Here is a 12,544-nt window from a genome sequence, read left to right on the forward strand (position 1 = left end):
AGAAGGTAAGCATATGAAATATGCTGAGAAGCCGAGACCTGAGGAGACTAGATCAAACTCTCGCAAATAAACTATAATAACCAGTTAAATCCAATGGTTTGAAAAGTCTTCGCACCACTGGATCCTCTTCCTGGTCTAGGGCTGCCAATGATTCCTGGCTGTCTGCCCCAAACTGTGAAATAGAAACCTCCAAAGAGGATGTTTTCTTGGGGAGCAATGGCAGTGTCTGACTCCAAATCATCCCAGTCCTTTTCTGACTGGACCTCTGGTTACTGCAGCTCCACAGATTGTAAAGGGGCTTTGCCCTGAGGGGGGTAATCCTCTCTGCACACCTCCCTGCTGATTCCCTTGTAGGTGCGCATTTATAGTTTTGGTAGGTTCCATACATCAAGGTCACAAAATCAGAATCAAAATCCTGACCTGGATCCACTGGAGAACTCTGCCGGTATGAACTTCACTTTCTCTCAGGGTCAGACACTTCCACACAGCAGCTCTTCGCCAGCAAAACATAGTCGCAGTTTAGAGACTCTAACAGTGTTTTGAGACCCAGCTCTTGCACTTTTTGCAACTCATGACCTGCAGAAGGACCAGAGGGGGCTAAGCCCATGGCACCCCCTCCTCCCATGTACCTTGTGGCAAACAATACAGGAATTCTCCTCAGGTGCCCACAAATGTGGCATGATATGGGGTAAAACTACCTGAGGAGTCCATTGCAATCGATTTAAAACAAAATCAAAGTGTTTTTAGGCAGACAGAGGCTTTTAAAATAAAATAGTGAAATTTAAGATGGCTGCTGCGGCAGCATTTTGGCACTTAAAAAAACCTGGCCCATGGGAGAAAACTAAAAGTTCAAAAACACTGAAAATAGGATTTTAGAGGTGAGGGACCCTTGGTATAACCCCAGAAAACCTTAGTTTTGCCAACTTCTGACCCACCCCAATTTCCTCATAGACAGTAATGAACTATATTCACAGAACTGCCATGTGCTGCACCTGTATCAGCTTCTCACTGCAGCTGGAAATGAAGGACTTTTCTGCCTCAGACAAGCAAGGGTGGCTCCAATTGCTTGTCTCTTCGGGCTGTCTTTTATTTAGGTTTCAAAACCTGAAACCCTCAAATCCTCACGCTTCAACACAATTATTTTTTTTGTGTGTGTGTGTGGGGGGGGAGGGTTTGGGGGAGACACACAGTTAACCTCCACGAAGCCTCCTGGCCAGTTATGGGGTTTAATCAGCCTGCGCACCTTCGCCTGACTCTGCAGAGGCAAGCACTGCTCCCAGAGAACCTATTTCTGAGCTCCAAATGTTAGAGCAAACTGTAGCAAACTAGCCAGGCAGGTGCTTTTTTAAAAGTGTGGTCCTCCTGGCTTCAGATCCCAACCCCTTTCTCTCAAGCAGAGCTGTTCCAAGACTACTGGGAACTTCTTAGCACAGGGAAGCCTAGAAAAAGATTGGATTAATACCTGAAAATAGCAAATCTAGTGCAGAGCAGAGGAAAAGACACCTTCTCAACTTGTTTGTAGAAGACTGGAGAGGGCAGGCACGGCTTGACATGTGCCCAGGGAGACAAGGAGACGGAGCTGAGAAAAATGATTGATGCCTTCTACAATCCAACTCACGAGTTGGGATACACAGCCCATCTGTATAAAGCGGGCACAATATATCCAACTATGTGCCTTGTAATAATTCAGTCTTCATATAGGAAGACTGGCTTGGGAACTAGCTACACAGTTGTGCAAGGCTATAGGCAGATTTTGGATCAAATTATTTTCTTCTCGCAGTGTGAGATCACAGCTCTCTTCAAAAGACACAAGGTAGAGCTTTCTGCAAAGACTTTAAAAGCATGAAAATAATTTACAGTTAGGATGACGATTCAATATGTGGAAAAGAAAACAATGTTTGACTTCTGGCAAGCATTCAAATTCTTAAATCAAACCTAAATGACAATTTAATTTGAGCTATTATATATTTATATAATTTGTCATCCACATTCCCAAAACATTGGCCCATTGCAGTGTTCTATGTAATGTGCGTTAAACAATGTGCAAGCAATAAAAACAATTTGTCAACTGCTTTTCATTCTATTAGAAGATGCAGTAATGTAGTCAAATTCAAGAAAAAAGAACGAACGGCTGATCTTCAGTGCAAGACATACAAGGTAATTATAAGGACACCTAATTAGGTGTAGCCAGTTGGTGTTTAGCAGCGAGAGCTGAGAAACAGAAAGGCCAGGGTTCAAATCCCATTGATACTCTTTGTGATCTTGGTCAAGTCAATTTAATCCTCTATTGCCTCAAGAACAAAATATTGTGGCTTGCGAGTCCTCCAAGGACAGATAAAATACCAACCTTGCATGAATGTAAAAGGCTTGAGCTAAATCCAAATGTAAATCTTCAGCACTGGGCAATGGAGAACCCAGTAGAGAGATATCTTAATGCAATCTGGATCTTGTAGTTCTATGTCCAAACTAAGCAACATAGGATTACCAAACTCTGGAATGTGCTGTGGTGGTCAAGTGAGGACTGAGCCGTGAATTCTTTATAAAGAGGAGAAAGGGAAAAAAGGGAGAGCAACTCACCAGCCTGATGTTGTCTTCAGGACGGAGTAGAGTAAACATGGCCTGTAGGTGCTGCTGGAGGTCCCCTGAGGGAAAAAGCACAAGATTAGTCACAAGTTGGAGCTGGGCTGGCGACAATGTAGACGTTGATGCAGTGTGGTATTTCTACAGCTGAGGGACTTATTTCTAAACCCTGCTAAGTCCATATTAGTTGCATTAGAAACAAGCTTTTCAGTTGCCTACATTTGCAGATAGTGATACACTGGGAGATGCCTGTTTCTAAGAAGAAATAAAGGAGCTCGGTATCTGTATGCACTGGAGCTGCTCAGTCACCAACCATGCCACACACTGAGACAAGGTATTAAGAAGGATCATGACAGGAGGAACATGTTTGTTTGTTGTTGGGGTTTTTTTTTTTTTTGGGGGGGGGTTGTTTTATTTATTCCCCTGCCCCAAATGCCTTGATGAACTACCCATCATGTTAATAATCTGCCTTGAACAAGTAACTACACCTTAATGAAATAATTGGCTAAAAAAATTAGAATCATTCTAAACCCCAAGGAAGGAATATAGAATGGCAGATAAAGGCCAAATGGCCCATCCAGTCTGCCCATCTGCAGTAACTATTATCTCTTCCTCTCTCTAAGACAGGGGTGTCAAAGTCCCTCCTTGAGGGCCGCAATCCTGTCAGGTTTTCAGGATTTCCCCAATGAATATGCATGAGATCTATTAGCATACAATGAAAGCAGTGCATGCAAATAGATCTCATGCATATTCATTGGGGAAATCCTGAAAACCCGAATGGATTGCAGCCCTCGAGGAGGGACATTGACATCCCTGCTCTAAGAGATTCCACGTGCCTATCCCAGGCTTTCTTGAAAGCCTCAACAGCAGCTGTCACGTGTGCTTTCAACAGTGTAAAGGAGTGCTGGAAGGAACTAATTCCAGTACATGCACACCAATTTCACAAAGCACATGCAACGAATATACACTGCCTGCATTTGATTAGTTAAACATTCAGGGCCTGATTCTCCAAAGTGCGTCCCGATTTTAGGCAGCTGTAGGCGTCCTACAGCTGTCTAATCAGCCAATCGGCATGCATGTTTTTTAAAAAAATGCTCCCCAGGCAGGCCGCCTATATTGAAGGCGCCTCCGGGAGCCTAGGGAGACCCGCAAGACGCCTAAGCTCGCCTAAGGGCCTTAGGCGAACCTAGGCGGCCCTACGCGTCTCCCTAGTAGAGGAAGAGACGCTTAAAATGTAGGCCAGCAAAATGCTGGTCTACATTGTAAGTAGACGCGGCCGCTATACTTATGGCAGCAAGGGATCTCCCTGCTGCAATAAGTATAGCGGCCGCAGTCGCAGCCGCCTGTCCCATCGCCGACAGGAGGATGCCCAGTCCCCCTGCCGGAACCCCCTCTGGAACCCCCCCCCCCCCAAACTGGTAATCGCGGGCAGGAGGATGCCCAGTCCTCCTGCCGGAACCCCTCTGGAACCCCCCCTCCCCCCAAACTGGTAATCGTGGGCAGGAGGATGCCCAATCCTCCTGCCTGAAAGCCCGACGACCCCCCCCCCAACTAACCTTTACATGTTGGTCAGCTGGACGGGTCTTGCTGCCGTCCAGCCGACGGGCCCGCCTCGTGGAAATGAGACGGGCCTGCCCCTTCCTGGCCCATCCCCGCTAAATCTAAAGCCTGATTGGCCCAGGCTCTAGAAGCCTGGACCAATCAGGCCTTAGGCATAGCGGGTCCACCCATCCCCACTAATCCTAAGGCCTGATTGGTCCAGGCTTCTAGAGCCTGGGCCAATCAGGCCTTAGATTTAGCGGGGATGGGCCGGGAAGGGGCGGGCCCGTCTCATTTCCACGAGGCGGGCCCGTCGGCTGGACGGCAGCAAGACCCGTCCAGCTGACCAACATGTAAAGGTTAGTTTGGGGGGGTCGTCGGGCTTTCAGGCAGGAGGATTGGGCATCCTCCTGCCCGCGATTACCAGTTTGGGGGGGAAGGGGGTTCCAGGGGGGTTCCGGCAGGAGGACTGGGCATCCTCCTGCCCGCGATTACCAGTTTGGGGGGAGGGGGGTTCCAGGGGGGTTCCGGCAGGAGGACTGGGCATCCTCCTGTTGGCGATGGGACAGGCGGCCGCGACTGCGGCCGCTATACATATTGCAGCAGGGAGATCCCTTGCTGCCATAAGTATAGCGGCCGCGTCTAATTTAACCTGATTCTCTAACCGGCGTCTGTACCCTGGATGCCGGTTACAGAATCGGGGTTTAGTGTAGGACCGATTCTGTATAGGACACCTCTCCTGGGCGTCCTATACAGAATCAGGGCCTCAGTACATTGAAACTATTTTAAATTGAGCTTGCTCAGGGTCCTGTTCTGATGTTAGGAGCCTCCATATATTAAGTCAATGTTTTTCAACACTTTTGTAATACTTTTAGCACCCTTTGTTTCCCCCTTGCACAAAAAGCTAATGTTGTTTTTTAAATATTACAATAAAATGTAATCCAAGGTACATCAATTCAAACACATTATACCTACCCTCTAATTTATGCTGTTCCCTCACCCCCCAACCCAGTCCCTATTTGAGATCCAGTGTTCTAGACATTTGATAATAACTATGACCAAAAGAAAAAAGAAAAGCTTATTTTCGTGAGACAAAAACATCCATATTCTCACCCTGGTTAATTCAAGGAATCTATTGCTAAAACAAAGACTAGGGATAAAGTAGAAGGTATGCCGAAATCAATACTACACTGCTTTTCTGTAGTTAAACAGGAAAATACATAGGACAAAGAAAGCAAGTTGCTGAACTGGTTCAGGATTCAGGAGCTGTGCTGCACCTATTATGCTTTCCTTCTTTTGAAGACCAGTTTCTGCTCTTCAATACCTTTTCAATTCACTGCTGGCCACTGGCCCAAGTCAGGAGTTATCTACAGGCACTAGAGAGAATTAAAACTTTAGAAAAGGGGTCTGGTTGGCTGAATATCACTAAAGCACTGGGCTCCTTTTACGAAGGTGCGCTAGCGTTTTTAGTGCGTGCTAGCCGAAAAAGTAACGCCTGCTCAAGAGGAGGCGCGCGTTAAGGCCCTAACGTGCCTTCGTAAAAGGAGCCCCTAGTGCTTATAGTTCACATGTCTAATGCCATCCAAGAGGTCTCATTTACTAAGAGACTTCCCTAATATCCTGATTAAATTTCAAATAGATTTACAGTGAATGGCAATGTCTGTGTTAACACCGAAACGCTATAACTGAATATGTAAACTAGCTTTGGATACCTAGCCATCAGAAACATGACTGGCAGAAGCTATGAAGCACATTTTATAATAAATGGTATAAAAGCAGTCATGACACAAGTCCCCCCCATTGCTTCATTTATGAGAATCTGTTTATACCCTTGTTTGTTTGTTTTTTAAATTTAATTTTAAGCCAGCCACTCATGTTTGAACCAGAAACATGATTTTTAACATTGAACAGCAGTAGCAAGGAACAAAGCACAAGAAAATGAGGCTATCAAGCAAATAAATATTGGTGTAGGGGTGGAAATGCTAGGGCTATTCTCCCTGGAAAAGCGGAGACTTAGAGGAGACATGATAGAAACCTTCAAAATCCTGAAGGGCATAGAGAAGGTAGACAGGGACAGATTCTTCAGACTGTGGGGAACCACAAGTACAAGGGGGCACTCGGAGAAATTGAAAGGAGACAGGTTTAGAACAAACGCTAGGAAGTTCTTTTTTACCCAGAGGGTGGTGGACACATGGAACGCGCTTCCGGAGGTTATAATAGGCAAGAGCACGCTACAGGGGTTCAAGGAAGGTTTAGATAGGTTCCTAAAGGATAAGGGGATTGAGGGGTACAGATAGAAGTAGAGGTAGGTTATAGGAATAGTCAGGGACCACTTCACTGGTCATAGGCCTGATGGGCCGTCGCGGGAGCGGACCGCTGGGTGCGATGGACCTCTGGTCTGACCCAGTGGAGGCAACTTCTTATATTCTTATGGGTGCAGGAGAAGATATCTTTGCCCCAGAAAACTGCAAAGTTTGTGCTCGTAGGCATGACACTTGGCAGGAATAATTAGTATTTATTTTCATAAATACAAAAAAAAATAGATATTGCGAGCAGTGAAATGTTCAGAACCATGTCAATGCTACAATTTTAATTTAACGTGTGCAGGAAACTTCCTATTTTCCCCTGCAGTGACTGAATCTTTTAAGCTCCTTGCTTTCTTATGCGATTCCGAGTCTCAACCCGCCTGGTGTGTAGGTGGTTGATTGATTTTGGTGTCAATTAAATTCTGCAGTCCCTAAGGCAAAAAAAATGATGCATAGGTCATGTCACTAACGGCTCAATCAAAGACATAAGCAAGCCTTACACTTACCCTGTAGCATGACAAGTTGTAACATTATATGTCATATAGCCTTCTCTGATCCTGATGATGCATTACCAGGCCATAAAATTTATTGTTCCTTCACAAGGAAACTATTTAACTTGCAACAGTTAATTGGAAGTAACATCGGCAAATATGAAAAAAAATCTTGGGCTGGGAAAACAACAAGTTGGGGCATGAGATGTAAAGCTGCTGACCTCATGAGCATATAAAACAGTCTTCCCTTAACTCTATGGCTAGACAAGCTAGGTCAGAAACATTAGCAGAGCACCTGCTTTTGTTCTTTTCCACTGGAACAATTGTACCTTGCACTTAGAAAGCTATATGAGTTCTTCAAAATTATACATAGCAAGTTCGAATACTAATGAAAAGGACAATTTTCAAAGCATGTAAGCTTGATCCATGCTGTATGTACTTTTAGCTGCATTTGGAGGAGGTGCTCCTCCAGGTATGCTTAAGTTAAATGAGAAAAAGAAAGCTCAGCTTGCATTTTTAATTCATAGAAACATGATGGTAGATAAAGGCCAAATGGCCCATCCGCAGTAACCATTATATCTTCCTCTCTCTAAGAGATCCCACGTGCCTATCCCAGGCTTTCTTGAATTCAGACACAGTCTCTGTCTCCACCACCTCTTCCGGGAGACTGTTCCATGCATCTACCACCTTTCTGTAAAAAAGTATTTCCTCAGATTACTCCAGAGCCTATCACCTCTTAACTTCAACCTAAGCCCTCTCATTGTAGAGTTTCCTTTCAAATGAAAAAGATAAGACTCATGCACATTTATATTACGTAGGTATTTAAATGTCTCTATCATATCTCACCTCTCCTGCCTTTCCTCCAAAGTATACAGATTGAGGTCTTTAAGTCTGTCCCCATATACCTTATGAAGACCACACAACATTTTAATAGCCTTCCTCTAGACCGACTCCATCTTTTTAATATCTTTTTGAAGGTGTGGCCTCCAGAATTGTACACAATATTCTAAATGAGGTCTCATCAAAGTCTTATACAGGGGCATCAATACCTCCTTTTTCCTACTGGCCATACCTCTCCCTATGCACCCTAGCATCCTTCTAGCTTTCGCCGTCAGCTTTTCAACCTGTTTGGCCACCTTAAGATTATCCCATAAAATCACACCCAAGTCCTGCTCTTCTGTCGTGCACATAAGTTCTTAACCCTCTAAACTGTACCATTCCCTTGGGTGTTTGCAGCCCAAATGCATGACCTTGCATTTCTTAGCATTACATTTTAGCTGCCAAATTTCAGACCATTCTTCAAGCTTCGCCAGGTCTTTCTTCATGTTATTCACATCATTCTGGGTGTCTACTCTATTGCATATTTATTGCAGATTTTGGTATCATCTGCAAAGAGGCAAATCTTACCCGACAGTCCTTCAGCAATATCGTTTATAAAAATGTTAAAAATAACAAGCCCAAGAACAGAACCTTGAGGCACACCACTGGCAACGTCCCTTTTCTCAGAGCGATCTCCATTGATCACTACCCTCTGTCACCTTCCACTCAACCAGTTCTTAACCCAGCCCGTCACTTTGGGACCCATCCCAAGGGCACTGAATTATTTATTAGAAGTCTGTGTAGAACACTGTTAAAGACTTTGCTAAAATCTAAATACATCACATCTAGTAATTCACAGGATTCCAGAAACTTCACCATTCTCTGTTTTAAAAGTGTTTCCATTAATTGCTTACCACAGAAGTTAGACTTATCGGCCTGTAATTCTCTACTTCTTCCTTACTTCCACTTTTGCAAAAAGGGACCTCATCCACCCTTCTCCAGTCCTTCGTACCACTCCTGACTCTAGAGACTCATTGAAAAGGTCAGTCAGTGGAGCCACCAGAACTTCCCTAAGTTCCTTCAGCACCCTTGGATGTACACTATCCGGCCCCATTGCTTTGCCTACCTTTATTTTAGCTAGCTCCTCATGAACACAACCCTCTGAAAATCAATCAGGGTCTACCACTCCTCCATTCCTATTCAAGTTTGTATTCTGCAGCCCCACTCCCAGCGCTTTAGCCATGAATACAGAACAGAAATATTTGTTAAGCAATTCAGCCTTTTCTCAACTTCTACATAACATATATACTCAAATATAAGTTGATCCAAATATAAGCAGAGACCCCATTTTTCCCCCCAAAAAGGAGGAAAAATGATTGACTTGATTATACGTCGGGCGGCTGAATATTCAAATGCCCTGCCAGGCTCTACACCCAGACCCCTTCCCCCCTCCTCTGTCAGGCTCTGCACCCAGCCCCCTTTCCTCCCTCCCTCCTAGGCTCTGTACCCTTTCCCCACCTCCCTGCCCTGTCCATCATACCTCCTCTGCTGCTGGAATCCCTGGTGGTCCAGAGGCGTAGCAGGCAGGAGCGAGTTTTCGCGTTCCTGCCCTGTTGCTAACCTGGTTAGTCGCTGACGTGAGTCCCAGCTTCAGCCGTTGATTAGTACCAAGCAGGAGTGCGCTTTGGTGTTGCTGCTCGGCACTAAGCAGCTTCTTGAATGGCTCCTGTGAATGTCATTCACAAGTGCAGGACCATAGTTCTTCCTGTCTTTTTTCCAAGACTACAGTGAGTTGTTCCTTGAAGACTTGCACTAGTACCCTTGGCTTAACAGCTGGTACCACTGGTGCTGCAGGGTGTCGAGGGATGGGAGCCCTTGATGAAGATGCACCCCCTATAGGAGACACAGCCTGCACTGATGGAGATCAATGTCGTCGACGCTTGGCCTGCATTAACTCAATGCTGTAGAGGCCTGCGATGCTTGCTGGGAAGAGGATGGCCTCTTAGTGGGCTTGCCCGATAGAGGAACAGCTTTAGATGTTGATGCTGGTACTGTTGGTACTGATGGCTCAGATTTATCACTGGAGACTATAGTCGAGCTTCTCCTATTGGATACAATGAGCCTTGAACAAGCATTTCTGTAATGTAAAACAAGTATAAGTATCTACTCATTGATCAGGTCCCAAACACTGTAAGCACTGTGTGGGTTGGTAATTAAAATAGGGTGCTGGCACTGACAGCACTTTTTGAAACTGCTCGAAGGTTTAAACATGGATGAAAAAAAATGTCGGCGGTGAGGTCAAAAATCACAATGATCAAAACAAAAATGAGACCTGCCAAGGTAAGAAAAAAAGGGCCGAAAGGCCCGACTGAGGCACAAAAGAAAAAAGGGGAAAAAATATAATTCTTTTTAAAGACCAAAGAAGAATAAGTGAAAATAAAACAATAAAGAAAGCCGAAGGGCCACAAATAGCAAAACATTGACTGGAAGGCAATGTGCTTTGGACAGAGTCCCAAAAAATAGCACCACTTCGCTTTGTGGAAAATGAAGAACTGAAGTACTGTGAACCGTTGTCGGGTGGGAAGGCACTTGTGCATGCGTGGTGTGGGCAGGCGCGAAGTTTCTAAAAAACTTAAAGTGGCAATACACTTTTATCAATGTCCATACCGAGTTCCGTGGATGACGTCACCCACCTGTGAGAATATGCTGCCTGCTTGTCCTAGGATAACAACTTTTCAATCAATCATTTAAGAAGGAATTAAAAACATTGTTCCTGAGAGCATATGGCTTTTACATATGGAATTAATTGGAGGTGGTTTTGGATATCAGAAGGTGGATAACAGACTGTTCTAGATGATTTAGGATGATATGATTCTGTGCATTTGAATTTCTTGGGTATGTCTGTTTTAGATCATCTTTATTATGTATGTTTTATTGAAAACCGCAGGGAATTTTGGATTATACAAATTTGTGACCTTCTGGATATGGGTATTTCACAAGTGTTGGACAATCTATATAGAAGGCATTAATCAAAACCTACTGTATTTACTTGGGTAAAATGATCCGACTGAAAACTGTATTCCTTAAATGCACCCAAAAGCCAAATGGGTTCCAGAGTGTAGAAACATTTACTTTAACTATGGGAAAGCTGTGCTCCTCTGGACATGCTTACATCTAGGAATTAAAAAAAAACAAACAAAAGGAATTGACCCTAAAATATCCACAAAGAAGAAAATCCAGAGAAAACCAAAAAAGCTCTGTGGAGTGACGATGTTCCCAAATGGACTTTATTTGAAAGTATCAAAGTTCCAAAGGTACACTAAAATCATCCACATAAAATAATTCCATCCACATAAAAGTAAATCATCCACATAAGAGCCTTAAAGGACCTAGTCTGCTAGGGAAACAGGACCCAACACGGGCCGCGTTTCGACAAAAAGTCTTCTTCAGGGGTCCCTGGGGGTCCTATAAAGGTGTGTACGTGGGAAACAATTGTGCGGTGAACCGGAAGTGAGACACTGCTTGTATCCCTAGCGGACTAGGTCCTTTAAGGCTCTTATGTGTCTCACTTCCGGTTCACCGCACAATTGTTTCCCACGTACTCACCTTTATAAGACCCCCAGGAACCCCTGAAGAAGACTTTTTGTCGAAACGCGGAACGTGTTGGGTCCTGTATCCCTAGCGGACTAGGTCCTTTAAGGCTCTTATGTGCATGATTTACTTTTATGTGGATGGAATTATTTTATGTGGATGATTTTAGTGTACCTTTGGAACTTTGATACTTTCAAATAAAGTCCATTTGGGAACATCGTCACTCCACAGAGTTTTTTTGGTTTTATCTAGGAATTAAAAACAGAGCATGTGCATTTGATTTTGAAATGAAGATGCATTAAGTTTTCCCTTTCCATGGCTAAACTACGTGGAGCTTTCTGAATACTTACCTTGCACTTGCTAATTCTCAGAGAAACAATGCAGGCATTTCTCTTTGAAAATATTGCTAAGGTTAAATAAAGTTAAAAGCACTTTCATAGATTGCAACTTTGTAGGCTGTTGAGTGCATTTTTTTTTTTTTTAAACAAACCTTTTTTCACCTAAGTAAACTACAGCCAACATGCAAGTTACAATACTCTTAATTGTATTTTTTATTATTAGTTATTTATATACTGCCTATCAATGGAGGTTGTCCAAGCAGTTTACATTCAGGTACTCAAGCATTTTTCCCTGTCTGTCTCAGCAGGCTCACAATTTATCTATTGGACCTGGGGCAATGGAAGATTAACCCCTTCTTTTACAAAGATGCACAATGCTTTTTAGCGCACATAAATATTATTGCGTGCTAAACGCTAACATGTGCATGTTATCCTATGGACGCTTTAGCGGTTAGTGCACGGGTTGATTCAGCACGCGCTAACACGCTTAGCGCGCCTTTGTAAAAGAGGGCCTAAGTGACTTGCCCAGGGTCACAAGGAGCAGTGCGGGGCTTGAACCCACAACCTCAAGGTGCTGAGGCTGTAGCTCTAACCACTAGGCCACTTCTCGAGAAAGACCCATGATTAAGGTGACTTAGCACAGCTACTCACGGTGTAGAGAGGCCATCTGAAAAACAGGTACACTTAATTTTCTGAAATGTTGCCAGTAAATGGGGAAGCTTGAAGTCCTTAGTCCCAAGATACTATTTATGCAAAGCTAAACATTTAAGAAAAATCAGAAAATGACATCTTGGCCAAGTAGCTTTGTTAGCATGGAGGAATCAACTGCATATGACTGTCATTTCCTATCCTTAACATGCATGTAGCCGTTTCCAAGTGT

General features: G+C 44.0%; 1 protein-coding gene across 4 annotated transcripts in view; it reads right to left on the reverse strand.

Moving 5' to 3' along the window:
- Positions 1 to 12,544, reverse strand: part of SSH2 (slingshot protein phosphatase 2) — a 279,823-nt gene that overhangs the window by 87,073 nt on the left and 180,206 nt on the right. For all 4 annotated transcript variants that reach the window (XM_033921733.1, XM_033921735.1, XM_033921731.1 and 1 more), the window contains one exon: positions 2,578 to 2,642. In XM_033921733.1, coding sequence (XP_033777624.1) covers positions 2,578 to 2,642 — 65 coding nt within the window. The remainder of the gene's footprint in view (positions 1 to 2,577; positions 2,643 to 12,544) is intronic.

Source organism: Geotrypetes seraphini, chromosome 15 (genome assembly GCF_902459505.1).
Source record: "Geotrypetes seraphini chromosome 15, aGeoSer1.1, whole genome shotgun sequence".
Lineage (NCBI taxonomy): Eukaryota > Metazoa > Chordata > Amphibia > Gymnophiona > Dermophiidae > Geotrypetes > Geotrypetes seraphini.